Below are 25,880 nucleotides of genomic sequence, written 5' to 3' on the forward strand. Positions count from 1 at the left end.
ACATTTGCAGGGAAGTAATGCTTCTGAGAACATTTGAGTGATGACAAAAATAATTTCATCATTATCTTTACAACTTTGTCGCTGTGGGTTTTTACGTAGACTTATGAAACAATATTTGGCCAGAGACGACATTTTCCACTGCGCCAATAAAAAATCCACACATTTTATTCGACAATTTATTTTTTTAAAGACATACTTTTAAAAATCTTGACAAATTCTAAGCACCACCATCACCAATGACAATTGCATAGTAGTGTCGATTTTTTTGGTAACAACAGCTCCGATTTTACAGCATGCTTTAACGTTCTGAATTAGATGTTCAAAATTTGGTTTCAATGGAAACTTGCATTTTAATTATTTTAAAATAACATCTAATAAAGTTAACAATTTTTGTCCTCACCATCATGTTCTACCTAAAATCTTTTACGTTACTGTATTTTTTTTTTACTCCACATAAATTTGGAAATCAACATATTTGGTAACAGTGCGCTTTATTTTCCCATAAGAAAAGCATTGTCCATAAGAGCCCACTGTGCCTTCACGATGTGAAAACGACTTTAGTCCTATCATCTAATACAAGTTGGTTACATGTTCGCAAATTTTTACCACTCTGTCGCTAAAAACGTCCCTCACTCTTACCTCAGCACGGACGAACAGGTCTACTCTCATGCGCCGTGCTTCGATGTTAATCAAAACTGCCCTCAACTTGCTATGCCAAGAGAATGGGACTTCTAAGTACACACAGAGCTTTCAGAATTAAAATCCTACTCCAGGTAAAGGTTTATTACGGCATCATTAAAGTTAACTTCACTTAACGGACCCTGTTTATTAAAGTGTTAGCACATGTGACACTGTACCCTTTGATATACTCTCTCTCAGAGTCTTTCACGACGACGTCACTGTACCTGAAATATACATAAAAAGGGAGGGGTCATGAAAATTTCGTAATCTAATGCAAGGTCGCCCGATTCCTATTCTTTCTCCCTCCTCCTTCGGTGGACTGCTGCCCAGATACAATGTAGACCATGAAATGTCATCCATTTAAAAATGGTTTGTATGTACATTGTTTATTACACAAAATACGTAGTACAAAGAAATTGGATTACACATGCTAAAATGTGGAGCGCTAGCCAGTATGCAGCACATGTTCAATATGTCCACCTTCTTGTCGTAGAACCTCTTCCAGACGAACACTCATGTTATTGACGACTCGGTAACACATATCCTCTCCCAATCCATGGATAAAGGTAATGATTTTGGCTTGCACTTGCTTTATAGTTAGAGCTCTCTGTAGGTACACCTTCTCCTTTATGCAGCCCCACAAGAAGAAGTCACATGGGTTAATATTGGGGCTGTGTGAGGGCCACATTGCTCCTCACGGAAAACGTTCTGGAAAATGACGACATATCACGAAGGCCAAACTGATTGTTCAGGATCTCCAAAACAATGCTCGTTGTATGCTGGCGAGCTCCGTCTGGCATAAATCATTGCGTTTCAATGGGAAGTCCGTTTGCCAATATCTGTGGAAGGACACTGTTGGTAAGCTTCTCCAAGTAAAGTTCACTGTTGACAGTATTGTTGAAAAAGAAAGGGCCAATAATACCATTGCTTGAGATTGCAACCCACACACACATTTTGTCCCCATACGTTTCAATCTCGTGCACATTGTGCGAGGCCTCTAACGCCAAAAATCGCACATTCTGCTTGTCTCTACACACCCATTCACACCTCATCGGTAAACCATGTGTTGAGCAACACAGCATTGCCTTGTTCAATAGCACAACGAGCAAAATTTTCCTGCCTTTCTTTGTCTGTCGCCGTTAGTTTTTATTCAGTTCTGTAATTTTGTGGGGGAAAAGGTGCAAATCAGAATGCAGTATCTCAGAAGAGAACGACGACTTATACCAAAATGAGCGGACACAGTTATCGTGGATTTAGAGGGGCTTCGAGTCCCAGCCACTCTCATGGCCTCAATGTGTTGCTGTACGGACTGTCGATGCACGGGGTCATTTTCTCTCCATCACGTTCAAATTGTCTTGCCAGTCTGAGCACTGTTTATCTACACGGAGCCCTTCGCGTTCAAAACTAGACACGAAAACGTCTCTGCATCTCTACAACACTCTTTGTTTCCGCGCACCACAGTTTTTACCTTCTGCTGCAGTGTCAATCATTCCTTCCTCTGCTTCCATACCTCTCCCTCCTCCTTCCATTCTTCCTCTGCTTCCATACCTATCCCTCTTCCTTCCATTATTCCTCTGCTTCCATGTCTCTCCTCCTTCCATTCTTCCTCTGCTTCCCTATCTCCTTATTCTATTTTTCCTCTACCTCCTCCTTTCATTCTTCCTCTGTTTCATTACCTCCTCCTTTCATTCTAAACTCTGTTCCAATACCTTCTTCTATCATTTTAATTGTAGTTTGTTGCGTTACATCGTTACGGGCTGTCATCTGTTGAACCATACATGAAACAAGCCGCGTTGAAAATATAGTACAATATATAGAAAATACAGTACTCCAACACCCAACAGTATGAAAAGTATACGCCATTTTCAATGGATGACATTTCGTGCCCCACCCTGTATAAAGGAAGCTTCCCTTACTTCAGCTGTTGCTAGATGCTAGTCCTCGTTGCTGAGCCCAGTGGTCGGACTAGGTAGGTGTTGGTCTCTTGGGTGCTTTCGCACATCAACTGGCTGAGATCGAAACTGAGTTCGGGCACTTCGCACAGCTCTAAGATTGGGGTTAGGTTAGGATACAGAGTAGAGTATTCGGGCCACATCCGCCGGGATCCGAACTAAGGAAGCCTGAGTTGTTTCCGCCTAGTTATGAACTGTGACACGATGAGTAGAGGAGGTGTTCTGCTTCTTTGTTTGTGTGTGTGGATGGGTGTAGTGTGTGTGTGTGTGTGTGTGTGTGTGTGTGTGTCCTAGCATAACCTCCAGTATAAAATATATGACTACATGTTTACTTTCAGCAGCAAATATGACATTCAGATTTATAATTTGTTACAATCATTTCAGGTAAGATTGGGATAGATAGTTAGTTATTTCAAATATGGTTGATCACATAATTTTACCGCCCTTTTCATACTCATTTCTCCATCCAAAAGGATGTCTTTTGTGGTTGAGATTAATTTTAAAATTCGTTTATGCGAATGTACGCCATTGAAAATATCTCGTTTCTTATATTTTAAGTTCTTCATTTTTTATTTGGGATTCTATATCTTCATGTTTAGGAATGAGATTAGCGCTATAAATTTTTCTTCACTTTTTCATGTTTCTCTTTATATCCTAGAGTGTCTGTCTCTCAGCACAGATATGTCGAAATTCTGAAAAAGTGATTGTTAGGGAAAATAACCGGTTCCTGCCCGAATTAAATTAGTAGGAAACGCGAAAGACTGTAATGTTGGTTAGAAAATAAGACGTCTGTTTGAGTTAGTTACCAATGTCTCTTTCCTAATCATGACTTTTTTTTAACGTACGTCTTGTTTTCTTCATACACCTCTTCTTGGTTTTCCGCTTCATTGCCTCTCAATTATAAAAAAAAATCCTTAACTCTTCAGTTCTTGTACGTCATAGTTTCTTCCCCTTATTATTTTCATGTCCCTTTCTTTGATTTTCATTCATTTCTTATGGTCCTGCGTACTTGTTGGTTCGTTGCTTTGTTTAATATCAACTTTTGTGAATTTAAAATACAACCAAACAAACTTCTAGAATCTGTTCTGAAGCAAATGCCTTGACGCGAGGCCGTCTATGACAAAAACATGGCAACTTCCGCAGCGAACAAAACAGTGCAAAAAAATCCAAAGTCAGCTTGCCAAATTCTGAACCCGACAACCAAGAAGGAAGGTGAGGTTAATTTCCATAATTACTCTGGAAGTGCCGGGTGGATGGGAATAATTAACATCCCTTTGGGTCGGAGATTTAATTGAATTTATATTGTGAATTCTTTGGCAAACAATTCCGGCGCGTTCTCCCTGGCAGAGAGAGATAAATAGTGCGGGGTTATTTTTCATTCCAGGCTCCATGTCAGGTAGAGCTGGAGAACTGGGTGAACAGCATCCACTCCGCCTGTGCAGCCGCTTTCGCTCGACATCGTGGGAAGACTGGAACTCTGCATCTCCTCCAGGAGGAAATATTCCGACTGGAAAAGGCCATCGAGTCGGTGAGTAATTTCGCTGTAATTTTGTTCTGTTTCTCTCCCCCTGCCTCCTCCATGGGGTAACCCCTTAATGTTGTTGGCAATTAATGGCGCTTTAACGGCCCCCGGGGATTGTTGCCAGAGAGGGGCGCCAAATATGTGTGGAATGTTTTATACGTGTGACCGAGAAAGGCATGGAAATAAATCTGCTAGTATCAACGTGTAAAGACGAAAAATGTAATCATGTTTCTGACAATCAACGTTTTGCAGAAATGTGTAATGTTTGTTTAAGCTAATAAAAATTGTGGTCTGTATAAATGTAAGTAAGCCACCTTGGTAATTGAGAGTGTCGATGGTCGACTCGTGATATTGCTACTTTGGCTACCTACATTAGGCTCATTCTTAAATATACTGGCGCACTTATTATTACACTCATTTAATCGGACAGAAAATTCCTAATATCCTTTTGATGTATAACTATTCCATGATGCCCATCTATATTCTTAACCTGCCGGTCTTCGTGGCGGAGTGGTTAGCACAGCGTGCTGCGACGCCAGGGTGTTATATGTGTGTCTCTTCATGAATTTCATCATATCACCACTTAATCTTCACGATTAGCCAAAAGTGGCAGAAGTAAAATAAACAATTCAACCAATCAGTATCTTCTTAACTCATTTTTTCTTACATACACTTGATGGTAAGTTCTCAAAGAGGGTAAAATAAGTAAATCTTATGTTCTTGGCTTGTTTAGGAACATAATTAAGAGTTCTTGAAAGTACAATCTTGGCATGGGTGTTGGATTGCCATGAATTTTAGCATCATTCATCCTCTTCGTCGAAATTATACTCTGTTCCGGGTGTCTCCGGAGCAAGCGAACGGAAACAAGTCTCTGCGCAAGTAGTGACGCGATTCGATGGACCTGAAGGAAATTGGTAAGGATGGTTAGCAGTCGGTTGATCTTTCCAAGACCAAATTTGTTTCGGCAGTAAACTTTCTGGTTTAGGAATGCTAGAGATTTGTAAATTAAATGTTTATTTAAACGTCCTAATGTCTTCATGGAATGCCATGCCAAGAAACTGCTCGTCCGAAATATAGGAGGTTAGTACCGAATTTAATGCTTGACCATTTTGTTTGTTCCAGGACCACAAGCTGAAGCACATGGCCGATTTGCAGCAGTCGGTGGTGTCGGATCCTGAAACGAAGCTGCAAATCACCAACCAGATCATCCAGTGGGAGGAGAACCTCGAGAGACTCCACTGCGAGCAGTTCCGATTGCGGTGCTACATGGCCAGTCTTCAGAACGGGGAGCTACCGAATCCGAAGGTACGCTGTAGAGGCTCGAGTTGCCTGTTTTTCCCTTCCATATGATTGCTTTGTAGCGGCAGGGAATTCCAATAGCTTTTACTGGCAGAATTGCTAAAATGATGAAAGGGGTCATCCTGGCATAAAAAAAAAAAATCCTTTTTTTTCATCAAATGTTAGGCAGTTCTAGGAATTCTTCTGTGCGGAAGAAAAATATGTCAAAATTAGGTAGAGAAAAGTTGATGGAGAGGAACAGGGAATAGGCATACGCAAGGGACATGAACATAGATGAATAAAATTAAGGGGCAAACTGTAAAGGTTTATCACGGAGACCTGGATAACTCAACTCCCTCTCTAATGTAGAGAAAGGCTTTGAACCTCTCCGATAGCATATTGGGTAACGCTGACGCCTTGAAATAAAGAGGTGCTGGGTTCGATTTCCGATACAGGACTGCTGACCCGTCCGTATGAGCATAAATAAAGTTGAAGTTAGAAATATTATTCTCTTCGGGAAATTAAAGTACTTCCATTTTTCCTTCAATACGTTGTCTTGATGTAATTGCTCATGGTATTTCAGATTTTTTTTTCATTTTGGTATAAAGAAATGCCTTTAGTGTTTCTTCAACGATATACATTAAAAGCAATGCTTGTTTGCGTTCCAATACAGGGTAATTATAAAGTTAGTGAAAGATTTTCAAAAATCGATATATTTAAAGGTTCAGTTGTCATAAATCATACATATATCCAGATATTTTTGCAGTCCTCATAAGTGTTCAGTATGTTCACCGTTGTCCGATGGTACGCATCTGCTCTGTAGTCCATTTCTTCCCACATCCGACCCACGCAGCATATCAAGAGTGACGGTCGATGATCGGGTGTCGTAGATCCTCCTAAGGGTGGTATGTAGACAAATCCTTGAGGTAACCCCAGAAGAGGAAATTACATGCGTTCAAATCCGATGAAATTGCTTGAAATAAAGCACGCAAAATACTTTCTCCGCCTGGTTCGCCGTCAAGACTGCCCTTGCGGCTGTGGGGCCTCTGTCGGCTGTTTTCACAATTACGTCGAAGCAACGTCAGAAATAATCTCGGAGGGTTTGTCTTTCATTTAGTGTATGACTTTTTACACTGATGTTTAACAATCTTTCAGGGATTTTATAATTACTCTGTATTTGCTCCTTATTTAATCTTTACATGCTACATACTTGCATGATAAAACTCGATTTCCTTTATTTCTTTATAGTTTAAAATTAAGTTTCTCTAGATTGGGTAGTGTGTTTGTGTGATATTTGTTTCAAACTTCCTAAACTTATTGCATCGTTCTTCTCATTACGCGAATAAATATTATTTTGCATGTGTAACATGTTTGTTTTGTTTAAAATACTTCTATTTGTCCAAGGACTTCCTTTATTGATGAAAAATGCTTACTTTCTAGAGTTAAAAATTCTTTCCCTTCTCTTCGGACGATCATATTAAAATAACTAATTGGTATTTTCATTAGCTTTTCTGGCAGGTTCGTTAAGATGAAAGTCTGGCAAAAGTTGAGAGTTGCGTTCTCAAAACTTCGTTACGATTTTTCTTTTCTCGCTTTACCAAGCTCCACTTCTCATAAAATTCCAAAGCCTTCAAAGTGAATCCCGGCTCACACCATCGTGTAACTTTAGCGGAACGTCAACCGTGCACTACGTCAAACAGGAATCGATCATGCAATAGCTAATTTTGAAGTGGAGGTGGGGAGAAGAATAGGAGAAAAAACAAACGCGTTGCCAGATGCGACGTGACGTTGAGTTCCCCGTGTCAGCCTATCCCCTTCCGCAGAGCTGTCGGGAGATGAGCGACTCTGGCGCCGCTCTCATTACGTGCTGTAATTTGCCGAAGCTAAAGGTTATTGGCTACGTAACATGGTAGCATACAAACAACGAAGTTACCTTTCAATTACGGAGCAATGATTGGCATTTCGCCCTGCAGGGATTGGGTCGCTCTAAATCCCAGGATGTGATTGCAATAAGGGCAGAGGGATTGCACATCCGCCTGTTCCGAGATTTTGTTGTTTCTCTTTTCCTTAGGGGATCGGCACGAACAGCATAGCTGAACAAAAGAACTATCCTTGTGCGATGATTTGGTTCGTCAGGCCATGCCATCTGTTCATATCTGTCGGAAACTACTAAGGGTGTAAAGATAAAACTTGGTAGAGGGAAAGTTCTACCAAACACTAGCACATTGCAGCATATATTTGTAGTCATATACACTTCTGGATTTTAACGATTCCATTGAAAGTTAATGGGATTGTTACAATCCAGAAGTGTCCGTGAGCGTACAAGATTGTTCTTGAGAATTATGCAAGAGTCAATAGAGTGCACAAACTGATACTCAAACAGCCGGTTCAGTGCCTGAGTTACTTGGCCGACTTTCGAACTTACCACCGAAGTTTTCGGTTTCGAATCCCGGCCTTTGTGAGTTTCTCTTCACCAATATCATCTAATCATCACTAATACTCATCGTCCTAACTAGCACAAATGCTATAAAAGTGACGCTAAATATCAATTACACAAAATACAAATACTACTCAATTCTCCAATGAAATGTCAAATTAAATTTCATTAAGAACAAACTGTTGTCTATAGTATAAATGGAACAGGTGCCTTACTTATTGAGATTTATTCACAAGCACTTCCGTTCATTTGGAACTGCATATTTTAGAATGATGCAACCACGTACAGTCACCGGCAATAAATATGGGATATCTAGATTCTTAAATGCTCGCTTCCCTGCAATGCGTTACATTTGTTACCTAAATCTACGGCGATAAGTGGATTTTAACAGCAAATTTTCAATGAAAACTTCTATCATTAGGCAACACACATATCGCCTTGTAGGGAAGCGAGTATTTCAGGATCTAGGTAAAAAAAAAAAAAAAGGTAAAGTGTTCCCCTGTGCATAGCACCACGCCATGAAGGCGTATAGGGGGTGTGGGGGTAACGCCCCACACTTTCTTGATCCGGTCGTGAGTGGGGGTGATGTGATCAGCATCACGCCCCTGACCGCCTTTACCCCCCAGGGTTTCCCCCAGGTACCCATGTTATTCGACGCTGGGTAGGCGCCGGGGCCGCTTCCACCGTTAGAAAAGTTCCCGGATTTGAACCGGCCGGGGATCGAACCCGGGACCTTGAGCATGGTAGTCAGACGCGTTACCGACTGAGCCACCGCGGTGTGTCTAGGTGTCCTATTTTTTTATTGGTGATGACTGTACCTGGTTCCATAACTACAGTTTCAAATTATCGTCTAATACGTTGAAGATTTTTAACTGCTTCTGCCAAATGAATGCGCCATTTGTTCTTGATACAGTAATGGATAAACTTCACTCTCATTATCGAAGCAGCAGAAAACCGGATTCTTTAACTTTATTGCATGTTTCATTGAATAAGTGAAATTCAATGTTCTCTCTTCCCCTCTCTCTGTCTCCATCTCCCTCTCTATCTCTCTCTCTCTCTTCCTCTCTCTCCTTCTCTCTCTCTCTCTCTCTAGCTTTTTGAGAAGAGCGGGCAAATTATACTGTTTCTGAGGTAGTTTTTAGAGTATCCCTACCATTCTTAATGTGTTGTGTTTGTCCTATGCAGGTCCCTTTACAACTTGCATTTTTAACATTACACCTTTTTTTAAATTTTGAGCTAAAGGTTTTAGATAAGGGGGTGTTTTCCCGCATACACTGAAGGGTGCAAAATAGCCATACGTGCCGACGCACCAAAAATTTTAAATCAATCGTAATTCACCTTCAACCTTTCTTCTTTTCATTCATCTCCTTACATCAAGTAGCATTTTACTGGAATGCTTTGAAAACTTATATTCCCATAATCACTCACGTAAATTTTTGACCTCATACTACTGTACTTAAATCTGTCTCTCGCTAAATTTCTTGTGCTTTTTACTGGAAAACCCATTTATAAAGTAAAGTTCTCCCCTGTGCATAGCACCACGCCATGAAGGCGTATAGGGGGTGTGGGGGTAACGCCCCACACTTTCTTGATCCGGTCGTGAGTGGGGGTAATGTGATCAGCATCACGCCCCTGACCGCCTTTACCCCCCAGGGTTTCCCCCAGGTACCCATGTTATTCGACGCTGGGTGGGCGCCGGGGCCGCTTCCATCGTTAGAAAAGTTCCCGGATTTGAACCGGCCGGTGATCGAACCCGGGACCTTTAGCATGGTAGTCAGACGCGTTACCGACTGAGCCACCGCGGCCACTGGAAAACCCATTTATACCTACAGAAGTTTCATCTTGATAACTATCGGTTTCCAAGGTAAAAAATGCAAAGAAGCTTTGCAAGGATCTCTGGATTCTAGAAAGGTTCAGAACTGCCGAAAGTAATGATGCACAAAAGTGATGCCGAGAAGTTTTCCAATAAGCGCTTATGCACGGACGCATCTTCCAGAGTGGCCGATTTGAATTATTGAGAGGAAGGGCATCACCCACCGTTTCGACTGATCGATGACGTTGAATTGCAGGGCCGGTCACTTCCATTCGATGCCGATGGCGCCAGACGTGCTTCGGTGGTGCAGGAATCATCGGCGTTGGTCCTTTCAAAATATAGCTTATCTCTCGGGTCCTTAAGTACGTTTCCACGGTCAAGAGCATTAAGAAAGTGGTCAAGAGTGTGATCACTAGGGCAGGGAAGTTGATGACCGAAAATCTAAAAAAAGTGGCCTATAGAATGACCTTAAAATTATTTTTAAATAACCTAAAAATAATTTATTTTTGCTCTTAAAATGAAAGCTTGTTTTTTTTTTTCTTAAATTACAACAGAGTAGTTGAATAAGTATACAAAGCCCGTTGTTTGGTGTTTTAAACTTCTGAAACAAAGGGAAAAAAGCAATTGAAGTGTTAATCTTGTTTTCTTTATTTTTACTTCAAGGCTTTTCTGTGCAAGTCATTCGCCTCCTTTCAAAGTGGACCTTGCACGATACAGTAGTCGGTCAACATATGAAAATACAGTTGTGTTTCGGGTACATCAGATTATAATGTTTTTAAGATTGTGACTAAAACCCAAGATTCCAGCAAGGGAACGTCAAAGTAGGCTTCACATAAAGTATTTAAGTGCTAGAGGAAATATAAATGTACCAAAATTAATTATTTAAGCTATTTGCAAACTTTCAGTTAAAAATAATATTGTGCATTTCCATTGATATTGTGCATATTTTCGATTAATGAACTTGCTAAAAAGACCATGTCAGGAAATTTAAATACATAAATTGTGCTAGAAAATGCATTTAAAAATCAAGAAACGACAAGGTAAAAGAAAAAGAAACCTAAAAAATGAAGAAAATGCAATAGAGACAGCAAGAAATTACTAAAATATGACCTAAGAGCCAAAAAAGAACCAAGAAATGCAAAATAAAGAAAACGTTTTCTGGTTCTAACTGAAGTAAAACGGACTGATATCAGGTTTAGAGAGGATGATTTGTCATCAACTTCCGACCTCCAGTGATCACTGTTGCAGCTAGGATTTGATTTGATTAGATTTGGTGTTTTAAGTCCACTTTATGCATAGTAAGGATAATCGGGACTGAACCTACAGTTTAAAGTGGGATCCGAACCACCACCACCACCGGGTATCGAACCCGGGACCTCTTGATTACAAGGCGACGACGCTACCACTACGCCATCGGAGAGGTCCTTGGAGCTAGGAGTTCAAGGAAGAACCCGAGAGGGACAAGTTGGGCCTGGATTTAACGGCAACGGACATATTGCCTTCCGTCTCGCAGATAATTTATTTTTTCTAATTTCTCTAGAATAATTCACAATACATTTTGAACTGGACAGAAACAATATTTAAACAGTGAATCAACTAGTATCAGCAAGAGTAGGATAGCACCGAAGTCGAAAACTTATTGCTTCAATAAATCTCCATAATTTCAAGCATTATATATATATATATATAGGGGAAGGGGCTCGAAATCAAGCATTCGCTGGAAATTTGGTCTATCAATTTATGCTCTCGTATAGCAAATACGTGCAGTAAATATGCACGATTCTGGAGTATAAATGTGCAGAATGTGAATTTCTGAACTCAGAAATTGTACTCGATAACAGTTAATGCAGAGAGAAAATAACTGTCATAGTTTTCTTCTCCCCTTCTCTCCCTCCCTCTTCTCAATCTCCCATCTTACATCCCTTCCTCACTCTCTCTTCTCCCTCTCTTCCCTATTCTTTCTCTTCTCTCTCTCTCCTCTCATTGATAAGAGGCTCGAAGAACCTCCGAAATGCATTTGTAGAGATTTCTACCCAAAATTGTCCTAGAGATCACTCAAGTGCGAATCAAACTGATCTCTCCCGCCTATCTTCCACATATCGTACCAACTGCACCACCGCGGTTATAGTAATTGGTTTGGTTTGAGTTGCTGTTTTAAGTCCACTTTATGCACAGTAAGGCTAATCGGGACTGGACCTACAGTTTAAAGTGGGATCCGAACCACTTGTGTCTCCACCGGGTATCGAACCCGGGACCCCTGGTTATAGTAATTGAATAGTACTATATATATATATATATATATATATATATATATATATATATATATATATATATATATATATACTGCTGGACAATGAAAACCGGACACTTTAATATTTGACATCTGAATTGCAATAACAGCTCGCAGGTATATTACAGAATGTTCTGCAGATCATGTAGTACCATATGCACCATTCATAGGCTCGGACTTTGTTTATGCATTCGTACTTAATTCAGTTTATGCAACATTTAGTTAGCCCTTGTATCAGAGCTTTTACCGACCCATTGCGTTATAGTGTAGTATAGTAACCAGTGGGAAAATGCTCACAGGATGGTAAAAACGTGCCAAAAACGAAGAGAAAGAAGTGTGTTAAGCAATGTTGGACAGTAACATGCAACGGGCGACATAACCATAACTGCCAGTTTGGCAGTAGAAATTCGATTATAAGTTCCTAAAGCTTTCTGTAAGTGAATAAGAACATAATTCTGAGTTTCAGTATTTCAACCACCTTCTTCCTTCTTAACATAGACAGACAAATGTGGTAATTAGAGACCGGATTTTAAAAGGAATCCTTTTTTATTTTTCAACACCGATCATGGAATAAATAACAACAGTGTTGATAATTATATTCCACCAACAACATTACATAGTTCTGACTTCCCTTTTTTCCCTTTCTCAGCCCACATTCCTTTTTTTTCCTTTTTAAAAACATTTTCCTTTCTGATCCCTTTATTGACTAGTTTTTCAGCCTGCATTCCTTTCTCCCCCCTTTTTGAAAAACATCTTCCTTGGTCCCTTTATTGACAAGGTTTCAAATATATCGTACGACTCTTTTTTTCCAAGAACGAAACATTCGACAATTGCCTATTAGTTCAGAGGAAAGAAAGAACAAGCGCATTCTACCTTACCTTCTTTCCATGAGTGTTGGGAGTAGAGTGCCACACACGTAAATTTGCCGTTGCGTAGAAACGAATTTTCGTTTCGTCTCCCTCTCTCTTAGCATCATGTGTTCTACCCTGCTCGAAAACCTTCGCTATTGTTGCCATATTGTCATTCCATTCCTGGACACACTCGCGCAAACATCATTGAAAACAATTAAATAGCGCTCCAGCTAGCGGTTCCCACCGTTCGGTAGGGACGCTAATGTGGCAATATAGCACGGCGTAGTGCTTGCTTCTTTTATGCAGTGCATGTTCATTGGCTAGCTAGTAACTAGTGTTGCCAACTGTAATAATGAAGCACTATTTCTGTCACGGAAGGGGAAAAGGCAGATTAAGTGGCGGTGAGTTTTGTTGGATTGGAAGCACCATATTTTTATTTTATACTAAGTATTTGACCGGTTTGACGTTGTGTGCGTGTATTGCGTGTGTTTATGTAAAAGTGTGTGTTTGCTAATGAACGTTAAATTCCATAATGCCTCCAGTTCTGTCGAAGTTGAAATCAAAAACCTTGCATAGCCAAGCTCGGGAAATTCTAAGCAACGTGCACGAGTTCGTGAAGGAGGAAGCCAGTCATGGTGTTAGCATCCCAATAAAGCATTTTGACAAGAGAGCAGCGAACAGCAGCAACAAATTGTTCATATTTCATAATTTTGGAATTATTCAAAATAAATAAATTATGTGGCTCCAACATCATTTCAACTCTGGCTCCGGCACGTGTTCTTGTAGAAATTGCATAGAGGAGGCTGTCATTTTTGCTGCTTAATGCGATACATATTGTTTTCTGTGTTAAAATTGCCATGCTTTGATGGGTGACCAAGTTCATAGCAGGGCCGGCGGAAGGGGAGGGCGAACCGTCCCATCGCCCAGAGCGGCAAAATTTGAAGAGAAGAAAAAAATAAGCCTATTGAAAACTGTGATCGAGCGAGATATTCTTTTGCGCTGAATAGTATTGAAATAGCATAAGAAGTCTCATTATTTATTTTATATTTTGATGTTTTAGTTAGGAATATATTGATTTTCAATTTTCCGTTGCTGCGTAATGACCGGGGGGGGGGGGTCGAAATAGAGCGGCATCTGCCGCCACCTCCCAGGGAGGCAAAATGACTAGCGCCGGCCCTGGTTCATAACAAAAGAAAAAGCCGCGCAGCTTATCGTCTAGTGGCAGTATATGTACTTGTTATTGTTGTGGAAGCCGGCATCCTTTGTAAATGTACAACAAAGGCAACCGACTGTCGCCGATCTCAGAGAGGAAATAATAATACTGCTTCAGGAGGAGTGTTATGGTGCAATTGTAGCGGTTTAACACGTTGGCATGTTATTATCTGCCGTTGCAGTTCCATACCAGTGTATACGGGTTTTGGGAGTGAAAAGTTAGAACGCCACCAGTGCATTAATGCAATGAAAAATAATATATATATTTTTTTATTTTGTTTGAAATCACTCAAATAAGGAATCGTATGAAGAAGTCTTCTTTGCAGCATTTTTGGTAATTTTACTTATGTGTTAGTTCATATTTTGCGAATTTTTAGTCCATATGTATGTAGCTACATACATAGTCACTTGTTAGTACATATTAATCCTAGTCCTGGTATAATGCATGACGTTTAAAACTCAACGTTAGATAGACCTGAATTCTCTAATTTTATTGTTGTACGTAACAGCTGTGCATCGGCGCACCGCAGCGATTTTTCTATCTGCTCCATTAGCAACACTGCTTCTTTAGTTCTGTCGCGCATTGCACGGCAGAATTATCTGCGCTGGACTCTACGTTGCAGCGATTGTTGAAGCAATGCGATCTGGGCGTACGCAGCACCAAACGCATTGTAAGCGGCACGCTTGTTGGATTGAAAGTGTACTATTCTGCTAGATTTAGACTTATATTGTGAAGTTTTTAGAGTAGTTTTAACTTTACTGTGGGACAATGACGACAGTATTGAATGTCAGTGAAATGGCGAAGCCAGGTAGAAGTGGAAATTAGCTATGAAATGCGGTAAGCTGTTTCAAGGAAGATTTAATCGAAACGGATGGTAACATTATTCGCTGTACTTTGCCTTCAAAAAAGGAAAATGAAAAAGAACTATAGTTTATTTTTGCCCTCCACTAAAAATATTATTTTAAATGCAAACGCAATATATACCATTCATATATAAAAATGGATACATTAATACGAAAATTTTATGTATCCCTTTTTATATGTGAATGGTATACGTTGCGCTTTCATTTTAAATAGTATTTTTTAGTGGAGTGCAAAAAAACTATAGTCCTTTTTATCCCCTTTTTTGGCAATAATTTTCCCTTTTTTGTCCTTTTTAGAGGATTTATTTCACATACTTTTCTAACCCTCCCCGATGGCGCAATGGTAGCGTCTTCGCCTTGTAATCAAGGGGTTCTGGGTTCGATACCCGGTGGAGGCACATAATGGTTCGGATCCAACTTTAAACTGTAGGTTCAGTCCCTATTAGCCTTACTGTGCATAAAGTGAACTTAAAACACCAACTCTACCAACCAACATATGTTTCTACATTGCTATTATTTTCAGATTAAATACGTGCCTGTATTGAAGATTTTAATGAACACTTGCCACTTAGTATCTTATTTACGTATATTGACTATATGTCCATGCATTAACCATATATTTATGTGTCCTTTCCCTTTGCATATTACGTACAGTCACCAGCAATAAAAATTGGACATCAAAATCCTGAAATGCTCGCTTCCTTGCAAGGCGTTATGTGTGTTGCCTAACTCTACGGCGTTCGTAGAAGTTGCCATTGAACGGCACACAACGCCTTGCAGGGAAGCAAGTATTTCAGGATATTTGTATCGCATCGCATTTATATTGCCGGTGACTCTACACACAATATGTTCCTCGTCTTAATAAGACATGTAATTACTGTACGTTCAGTAACGGAAATCACTAATTGTGTGTTTCTTTTCTCTCCCAAACAGAGCCTACTAACCCACGTTTCTCGAGCTACGAAGAACACACTGAATAAGCTCGGCGTGTTCACCGTTTCGTCATTCCACGCCTTCATCTGCGCGCGCAGCCCCTCTCTCCTGAACAACCTCCTGGCCGGCCGTGGCGCCACCAAGCGGCGAGCGCCGATGCTGTCGCGCAGCAACAGCGGCTCCAGCCGGAGATCTCTCCAGATGAGCTCAAGGGACGAGAATGAGAAAACGGTGAAGGTGTCGCTACCGGACAACCAGGTGAGAAGGGAAATTTCCAAGATTCTATCCTTTCCCATTTCTTCCCCCTCGGTATAATTTAACCGAGGCTGCGTTCTTGTCCGTTTTAATATTTGTTCTATCCTCGTATATTTTCACTGGATCAAATACTTCGCTTAAATGCTAGTTCCTCCATCGTGTAACAGGGTGTCTACCAGTCAAGAAAGTCATGAAAGTCAAGAAAAACTAAATAAATTATCAAGTAGGTCAAGAATTTTTGCTATCACAGTGACTGATTGATTGATATAGTGTATTTTACTCCACTTTTCTGCCCCTTTGGCTAATCGCGAATATGAGGATAAATGATGGTCAGATAAGATGGATGAAGGAACAATCACAAATATATAGGGACGACAGACGCCAGAGCCTCGCTAGTCTGCCAAATGCAGCCCAGGGTGCATTAATAGATAAAGCAAGTCTAATTCCCTTGTTAAATAGAGCTTCAGTTTTCATCTTAACTGGCCTTTTGATAGGGGTTTTTCATTAAATAAATATTTATTTTCTTAATTGCTAATTTCCAGCGTTACCTAAGTAGAGGTCATCTAAATAAAGGTTAAGAAAAACGAGAGAAGTCAAGAATTTTGAATTTGTTATTTTTGTTGACACCCTGTAGTGGGTAACCTGATTCGATCGCAGAGGGCACTTGGCCTGCATTTTTAGATGTAGTATCTACTCCTACATATTGTCCATGCTCTAGCAGCACCTGTGTATCTTGTTTTCCACACAATTTTATTATTCTGTACGTCACAACTCGATGTGTTATACTTTACTATACTGTATTTGATACTTCGATTCATTAATTCATTCTGTAGTAATCACGTTACTTCTACTTTATGTCTTTTATTTCCTCTGTCGCTACCAACCTCAATTCAGGTTAAGGGAAAAACCTTTAGGTTTTAGTGCACTTAAGATATTATGAACCAATTATCTGGATCTGTAGAGGTTCATTATAAGGAGAGTTGATTATATATTATTCGTCCCAAAATTTCTTCACTCTGTTAATTGATTTCGTTTATTTTACTTCGCTTTTCTATCACTTTTGTCTAATCGCGAAGATGAAGATGAACGTTGGTAAGATGAGAAGAATGAAGGGACAATCACAAACATAATGAGGCGACACAACACGGGCCACACAGAGAATTTTTCTGGCTGTGAGTTTAGACGGCTGGAAAGTGACGTAAAATTTTGAAAGTGCACTAAGAATACTGTGGCAACTCTGAGATTTACAAAGAATGTTAATTCCGTATATTACTTTTGTGTGCTCTTAATTCTGTATGCTGACGAAAATTAGAAGTATGTTTCAGTTTTTCTTGACAGAGAGGCTAATCCGAAATGGATCTGCAATTTGAAGTGGGATCCGAACCTCTATATGCCTCCTCCGGTATTGGATCCGATACTCTCTTGAGAGGAGTACTTTCTTAAATTAGTAATTGTTCACTAGAGGGAACCCGGCAAGGATAATACGAATTGGAGAAGGAAAGACGAAATGCGAGATGGAGATATCAATCCCTGCAGAACTCGTTCTAGACAAGAGACTCACGTTGCAGCTGGAATTCCAGAAGTGCAGGAGAATTCTCCAGCCTTAATCCGTTGAGGAAGACTGATCTATTTTCCGCATCGGTATTCGCAGTCCTTGAAGGCTCCAACGCGTCGTCAGTCATCTTGTCACCTTCGGGGGATGGATGTTCCCGCAGAGTGGTATTTCCATGGCAACACATTACAGGCGGAGAGGTAGCGAGAGAGAGAGATGATCTCGTGAAATGCACTCTCCTTTGGTGCTGCGTGCGGGGTGAGTGTTATTTTATATATTATTTATTTCCGGAGGCCGCAGAAACGATTTCGTTATTCAAAATGCATTCTCGTGACGTAATCTCCTTCATCCCGAGGGAGCGCTTTTGAGAGAAACGATGAGACAGATTGTGTGCTACACGAGGATATTCCTCAAATGCAGTCTGGATCTTTTTCTCATGCAAGCATAGTTTCCGATTATGAAATTCGAGAACGGAATGGAATTTTCCAGTGAAATGTGTTTTTGGAAAAGGAACACCTTGCATTTTACTCTGAAGCCTCGGTTGCAAGCGTTCATCTCCTCCGTTGATGCCTTGATTAACCGCAACGTCAATAGATGGAAGGATACAATGAAGTGGAAGAAAACGTCCACGGGCTTCGTTAAAGTTACCACGCCGGTATTCGCTTGGAGAGGTTGAGAGGGAAATCACGGAAAACCTCTATCGCGATGGCCGACAGCGGGATTTTAAAGTGACCGCCCAAATTGAAGAGATGTGAACTTCTCGCATATAGAGAGTTTGCTTGTGAAAATTTACGTAAAGACTTGTTCACTTGCAGCTATTCGGTAGGACAACAGAAAGCCAGCATTCTCGTTGAGCGTAAAAACGCACTGAAATTTACTGATTTCCAAGTTTGAATATTTTAAGGGATTATTTTCAAAGTATTACGACCAGAAATACTATTTCCTTGCCTTCCGTGTGGTACCATTTCATTCAAAAGCCATACAATTCCTCACACGTTAAAGATTGTATAATTCGCTTTTATTTAAGTATGTATAAGTATCATTGTTTTTTTACTAATACTTCTCGTGTTGATTATTTACGTAGCAGAAAATTGATTCTAAAATGCAATGATTTTGTTCCCCTTACTGATATTACAGCGTCTAAGCTCTATTCCCATCCACTCCATATCTTTCAATGTACTTTCTATCTTTTCCATTAACGCAAGGTATAATCATTTACTATATTTTATAGGTTACTGTGTGGTTTTCCCACACACACAGTTGTAAAACCCAGTTCGTATGTATAATATATATGACTATGTATTATATATGATTATATATCCTCATGCAATGCAATAAATTCTAATGTTAAATATCTCCCATCGCCTTGCTGCCTTTGGGTTTAACAAAAAGCTTTTGTTTCGTAAGGGTGGAGCTTTCACATAGTCTATATATGCCCCGGCTCTAAGGACAGTTGAGTGCAGCTTATAATTCGAGAGATTTTCATATTTAATTCGTTAATGGGAGGTGTGTGTGTGTGACTGTGGGAACCAGTGACCATTATGATAAATAGTGTGCTCGAAGCACAACGAAAGTGGGGCATTTTCTAAGATAGGGGACAAGATGAGAGCTAAATTACCGATCTACAGGATCATAACCGAAAACTTGTAAACAAGGAAAACGAGAAAAAGTCGTGAAACATAATGGGGACTCGTCTTAAAACAAAATATACAAGTATAAATAAGTGAATACATTTGCATGTCATGGGTTTTCATACGAAAAGACTAACATATCTTCAAGTTAACTCCATTCCAAGCTTTCATTGTATACACTATGCGACATGTACGCAGTAGGGATGCTAGATAAAAGCACGAGGGATGCTTGTGCAATGAGTTGTTGGAAGCCTTAACACCCTGTTTTTGTGATAGAGGTGTATTTTGAAAGCAATGTATGGTACATTGTATGGTAGCACACACTGACTACCTGCGATTTCTTTCTTTTGGGGCACCTCAAGAACCGAGTTTATGAACACATAAATTAGAGACCCTGGGAAGAAGTCCAGCCAATTCCACCCGCAATGATGGTTGCTGTAATGGATATTTTTTTTCGTTGACTCCATGAGTGTACACCACGGAATGGTGGCTATCTATCTACCTTATGTGATTTTCAAAAAATAAGACTAAGTGAACAGTGTTGTGTTATTGTTTTACAAATGCCATTATTTTATCTATGAATTACCATTACTTGCTTAATGTTAGCTGCATTGTGTTACTATAGGAAATATATTAAAGTAGTAGATATATATATATTGGCCGGACCCTATATACGTAAAATGTCAATGTTCAGATACTATTGGTGAACGCTATGTATTAATACAAGTGTGCTCGTTGCCCTCCGCTGGAAAATGAATGACCGTCTTAAATTATACATTTAACAAACAATTTCATTTCAGCCAAGATAATTTGTCTTAATTATTATAAGAGAAAAGTAATTATTTACAAGTAAGATGGATACAGATCAGTGCAGAAACAAAAAAAACATCAAACCGAACGAGTGTTTTGTGTGGTGGAAATGCCTTCATTGCTCTCCCCTGAACAAAAAGCCTTGCTTGCACTCCTTCCACGAAAAAAATTGCTATGAACGACCATATGCCCAATTTTTCTTCTTTTGTTTGCATTTTCGTTAAGAAACTTGTGCCTCCTGACTGACTACATATGAGAAAGTTGCTCAAATCTCACCAGTTTTCAAATAAATGGACGTGGCTGCAAAACAAGTGACGTGACTTACGTTTGATACGTTCTAATGCACAATTATTTAGACGCGTCGTATTATTATACTATTAATATTAACTTAATAATACTCAGCGGTGAACGATGAGACTCGGTGAAGTACACAGACTCCTCTCAGGTACAGGGATAGTGTTAGGTAAAGACAATATTCACAGCACAGAGAAATAAAACCACATTACTGCCGTATGTATAAACTGAAAAGTTTTATTCTTTATTTATTGCAATTATAATGCAACTATACTTGAGACGAAGGCGAAGATTTCGCTTTGTCGATGAATTGACTCAATTAAAACGCATAAAACTCAATGCGTGGCTATCGGCAAGCCTATGATCACATAGACCTAGCTTGCGCCCCGAACTACCACACCAAGAGATATGCAATGATAACTGAGCCAATATTTGCTCTTTAGCCTTTTATTTCCAAATTAATCTTTAGGCTAACTTTATTATTTGACGTAGAATGGTTGCAGTATTGTGCATATCATCAATGCATGGCTATCGGCGTACCTATGTTCACATAGGCCTAGCTTGCGCCCCGAACTACCATACCAAGATGTATGCACAACACCGAGGAGTTCTTTTTAAGTTTAAAAGCTTCGTCGATCCGTGGCGAAAAAGTGTGATGATTCTTACGCGATATCCTCGCTTTTATACTATTTTCGAGAACACAGATTAAAGTACAGATGAATCATTCACTATCTACAAAAGGATACTATCAACAAAACTGACATCTATACATCTTTAGAAATACAAATTCGTATAGTGCACTCTTGCAAACAAAGATACATTAAATTACCTAAAATGTAGCATAAATACAATAAACGATAAACAAAAGATATATATTACAAACAAGGTGCATTATTACATATAATAACAAAGAAATTACGCTTTCGTTTACAAAAATAAATACATTAGTGACATATCTTCTACTGGTGACGTCACATAAAAATGTGGATCATATCACGTTTTTGATATACCAACTCGTAAAGGGGTATTTGACCTATCTTCATATGTCTTTGGAAAAGTTTATTCCAATTGGAAATAACAGAAAAATATGATATTCCGAACTCTTGCAAACGGTGCGATTTATGGAACTGGTCTCCCAAATCGCAACACAGGGAGCCCAAATCGCACCGCTCTTTAAACGATTGAGAGCTAACATGTTTCAAAGGCTCAAAGACTGAAAAATAAAGTGACAAGATTTCTATCGACAGTATGCTCATTTAGAGCTACAATCATTTCAAACATATGTGATATATCAGTTCTTCAGTGTAAGAAATAAAAATGGAAAATGATAAACAAGTAAACGCATTTGCGACATTAATTTTGAAGCTGGAAAAAGTAAACTTAATATTGGAGTAGTTTATTTGCAAACATCACAAGTGTAGAAATTCAGTTCCTCGTTTGGGAGCCGAGAACACGAGCCGTGTACCCATTCTCACACTCGATGCATTGCACCATGTTTTCTTCCACAGTTTCTCCGCATAGGAAGAAATATCATTCTGTACCATTTTCAGCTTGGTTCTACCTTGGTCAATTTCATATAACTAATTGCAGGCTTCATGGGATTCTTCTCTTCTCATAGTTAACCTTTGTCCTCTTCCGTGGTAGTCTTGAGAACTTGAAATATAGATAGAGATGCAGGTTGTTGTTTGAGTCCATTCATCTGTTTCTTTGTGTGGTTCTTTGCCTACGATGAGAATGAAGAACCCTGTTTCTTTAGTTTTAGTAGCGAAATGCAGATTTGGGCAGACGGCGATTTAGAAGCTCCCGCCATTTTGAAATAAAATATTTTCCCTGCCTAACTGCGTAAGCATATGACAATGAGAATGTGGTTAAAATTAATCTAACAGAATTGACAAATGTGACAAAAATGTTACAAAAACATAACTCACTCGTCTCCTATATCTTTATGAAAAGGTGCAAGAAATAGCATGAAGGACAGGCGTTATCTTCAAATGCGTATACATACAACGCCTGTCACTTCACCAACAGCTACAACTGACATGCGGAGTTATTGAGCATGCCTGAGGTTCCATATACAGCCGCTATATTTTATTAATGTTCAATACATTGGTTTTTAGACCAGTAGTGGTGCGATTTGGGAACGGGTTCGATTTAGGCAACTTTACCCTACTTTCTCACAAACACACACAGAGGCTCACAAACACACTCCATATACTCAGGAGTAACGCGCGCTGTATTGGGGTTGGTGGTCAGCTAGTGTTGAACATTTTCAATATGGTGCATGCGGAAAGAAAGAAAAAATATCGTACGTACATACATACGCATATAGCCTACTTGAAATGTGAATGGGTGCGTGTAACTCCCGCTACCCTCTTTCGAAGGTTCGTCACTTCACCCTCCCCCCCCCCCACACACACAGTGCTGTAGTTTAATTCGTGAAAGTGGTGTCCGGTAAGCACCAACAACCATCCACCAAGGGTCTCTTCATAACACAAGCAGCAACCAATATCGTGTTCTGACGTAAGCGAGAATGCCTTCGTTGTTAGATAAGGCTTGTTTAGTTTTTAACATAAATACCCTGTACTTTTATCTGAGCTTAACCAGAAAGATATTATTTATGCTAAGAGAACTAAATCTAACAAGCCTGACCTAACAACGAAGCCTGCATGTTGGTTTTGTTATGAGTGAGACCAGAGGCATGTAGCCGCTGTTACCGCAGGTAACACCAAAATATAAAGAATTGAAGAACCCGTCTTAAAATATTATTACGTACATAAACTGGTAATATTGTCGTAAAGTAAACATTGCAGACTGACATTTTTTCTGACACCGGCAAAAGCGAAGAGGACTGATCCGGTACCCTCCTCAGGCAACATGAGGAAAGGGTCCTGAACCCACCCAAGGACGACTTCGCATTGCGGCAAAGACTGACCGCGGGAGGAGGAGGCGGGTTTTTGGCATGCCTGTTTAGCCGGCGCAGTTGCCGGTGATCCTTACCGGATACAGACCAGTGTTGCCATATTCAATTGACAGAAAAGAGCTAAGTCGCCTAATCGGGTCTATCTTACTCTGAAGGTGTCCAGTCAGACTGGCGAACGATGGCGCAGTGGTAGCGTCGCCGCCTTATAATCAAGGGATCCCGGGTTCGATACCCGGTGGAGGCACAAGTGGTTCGGATCCAACTTTAAACTGTCCCGATTAGCATTACTGTGCATGAAGTGGACTTAAATCGCCAAATCAAAATTTAAAAAAATCAAATCACACTGGGGCAAAAGCAAACTACCAAGTGATATTTTGTATTTACACTAATATCAGCGATTACGAAAGTCCTCTTTGTCCTTCCTCGACATCATGGGCGAGAAGGAGAGGAGAGGGATGCGTATGATCAAGGGGTCCGCTGTCCTTCTAAAAATGTCAACCTAAAATTCTATATTTCACACATATAATATTATTTCGGTTACAGGAATTTGTGATAATTGTTGAAAGGGCCGATTGAGATTGACATACGTTGTCGCAGGAATGCAATAATTTCGGATTGAAGCAATGCTTTTGAGGTGGTAGAACTGTTTTTGGGTGAAAACATTACATACAAGCATAATTTCCCGATTGTTATCTTAGCACGCTCTGAAGTGTCAGGTGTCGCAGGTTTCGAATCCTCAGCAAGAAATGGTTATTTCAATGTTCGTTGTTATTATGTTACTTACATAATTATAAAAAATAATAATTACATACACAAAGAAATAATAATTTTATTTCAATAATTCAACATGCATCCTCATCGTCACGATTATCCTATAAAGCGAGAGCCTTAAAGGTAGCAAAGGACGTAAAATATACGAAATAGTAGTGGTGTCAGAAATGAGATTTCAGTGGATTTAGCGAAGTGGGAGTGGGAGTAGTTAGGAAACAGATGAAGACTACATCTACTCTACATACGTCTTATTTGAAACGAAAAGTTTCGCGATTTGGGCAAATCTGGTTTCAAAAGAACTAAGATGGCAACAGTAGAAGAACTGGACTTCTTGCAGGTTCCGAAGGAAATATTGGGGAAGCGCCGATGCTGAGAGGGGAGGGGGCAAGGAGGGTGCTTCACGTGTTACAAAAGTAAACAACGGTTTGTCGGAGGGACTGTGCAGTGCGAGTTTTGTGAGTGGTGTCTTTCGTCTTTATGTTGTTTTCGGGCATTGTCAATTAATTAATGGAGCTTGCTCAGAGTTCCGAGGTGGCGGGTTCATCCTATCTGAACAGTGTGAGTAATCGTGCGATAGAAGATATTTTGAAGCAATCTTTCGGTTCGTTCTTTTGCAGAAAAAAGCGAAATTGTGGCGAAAGGGAAGCCAAAGCCAATTTTGAACGATTTAAAAACTAAGTCGTCTGCTGGATATAACCGACATTTCAATGTTTCGTGGTATAACGACTATCCGTGGTTGTGTGGATGTCCGCAGTTGTCGAAACTCTTTTGTTAGCCATGTACTCTATTTTCGGGTGATAAAAAACGTGTGGATAACATGGACCATGACCATGACGCACACAAAAATTCAAATTCAAATGAAAAACTTCACTTTATGACAGCATCATAGAACTTTTTTTGATTTGATTTGATTGATTTTGCTTCACTTGTGCCACTTTTAGCTAATTTGCGAAGATGGGGATGAGTGATGATATGATGAAATTGATGAATAGACATCACAAACGCCCATGCCCAAGCCAGGATTCGAACCCGGGACCCGAGCATCATATAACTATTTTCAAAGAAGAGTCGTCGGATTGATCTGCTCTATAAGTAGCCTTCGATGTTTCTGTAAGTATCAAATTACGTATTATTGTGTCAACAACCAATGTTTACGATTTCACTTCAGTCATGTCAACATTTTTTTCCTGATTAATAACTTTACCAAAATCTAGTATTGAATTGCAGACGTGCCAGATTAATACTATATGAACTACTTGGAAGACATTGGGGGGGTGGGGAGCATGAGGTGGGGAGGCGGAGGCGCCCAAGTCTCCCTTAAATGTCCTACTGATAACCGGTAACACTTTTAAAAATCCCACGCCACGCCACTGAATGAGACCCATCCACCAACACCAGTCACCTCACAATAAGCTGCCACGTGTTGGTTTTAAAGTTTTTCGCACCTGCGCAGTCTCCTTTGCGCAGGCGTGCTCATTCGCAGAAGTCTTTTCTATCCTTCCAGAGCGCTCACGTGTTCCTACGTGACGCCATGTCGGTGGAGGAGTTCCTGGCAAGTGCCTGCAGTCGAAAAAACTTGAATCCCATGGAGCACTTCGTGAGGGTGAAGAAGCGGCGAGACATGGAGGACACCAACTACTTCGTGCCTCACCGAACGGACCTTATAGAGAGTTATGTGAGTACCACATCCTGTCCTTTCCTAACTCATTTCAGTTGCAGAATGACGAAACGAATGCTACCAGATCCAATGCGAGTCTGCATCGACTCACATGCTGCTTCTACAGTTTATTTATGCTGCAGAACTACACACAGAA

General features: G+C 40.0%; 1 protein-coding gene across 8 annotated transcripts in view; it reads left to right on the top strand.

Annotated features, from left to right (window-relative positions):
- Positions 1 to 25,880, top strand: part of sif (guanine nucleotide exchange factor still life) — a 674,511-nt gene that overhangs the window by 607,706 nt on the left and 40,925 nt on the right. For 7 of the 8 annotated variants that reach the window (XM_083112141.1, XM_083112137.1, XM_083112140.1 and 4 more), the window contains 4 exons: positions 4,018 to 4,161; positions 5,278 to 5,460; positions 15,834 to 16,091; positions 25,553 to 25,741. In XM_083112141.1, coding sequence (XP_082968267.1) covers positions 4,018 to 4,161; positions 5,278 to 5,460; positions 15,834 to 16,091; positions 25,553 to 25,741 — 774 coding nt within the window. The remainder of the gene's footprint in view (positions 1 to 4,017; positions 4,162 to 5,277; positions 5,461 to 15,833; positions 16,092 to 25,552; positions 25,742 to 25,880) is intronic. The other variant, XM_083112138.1, reaches the window with a different exon arrangement.

Source organism: Lepisma saccharinum, chromosome 1, assembly GCF_977018435.1.
Source record: "Lepisma saccharinum chromosome 1, izLepSacc3.1, whole genome shotgun sequence".
NCBI lineage: Eukaryota > Metazoa > Arthropoda > Insecta > Zygentoma > Lepismatidae > Lepisma > Lepisma saccharinum.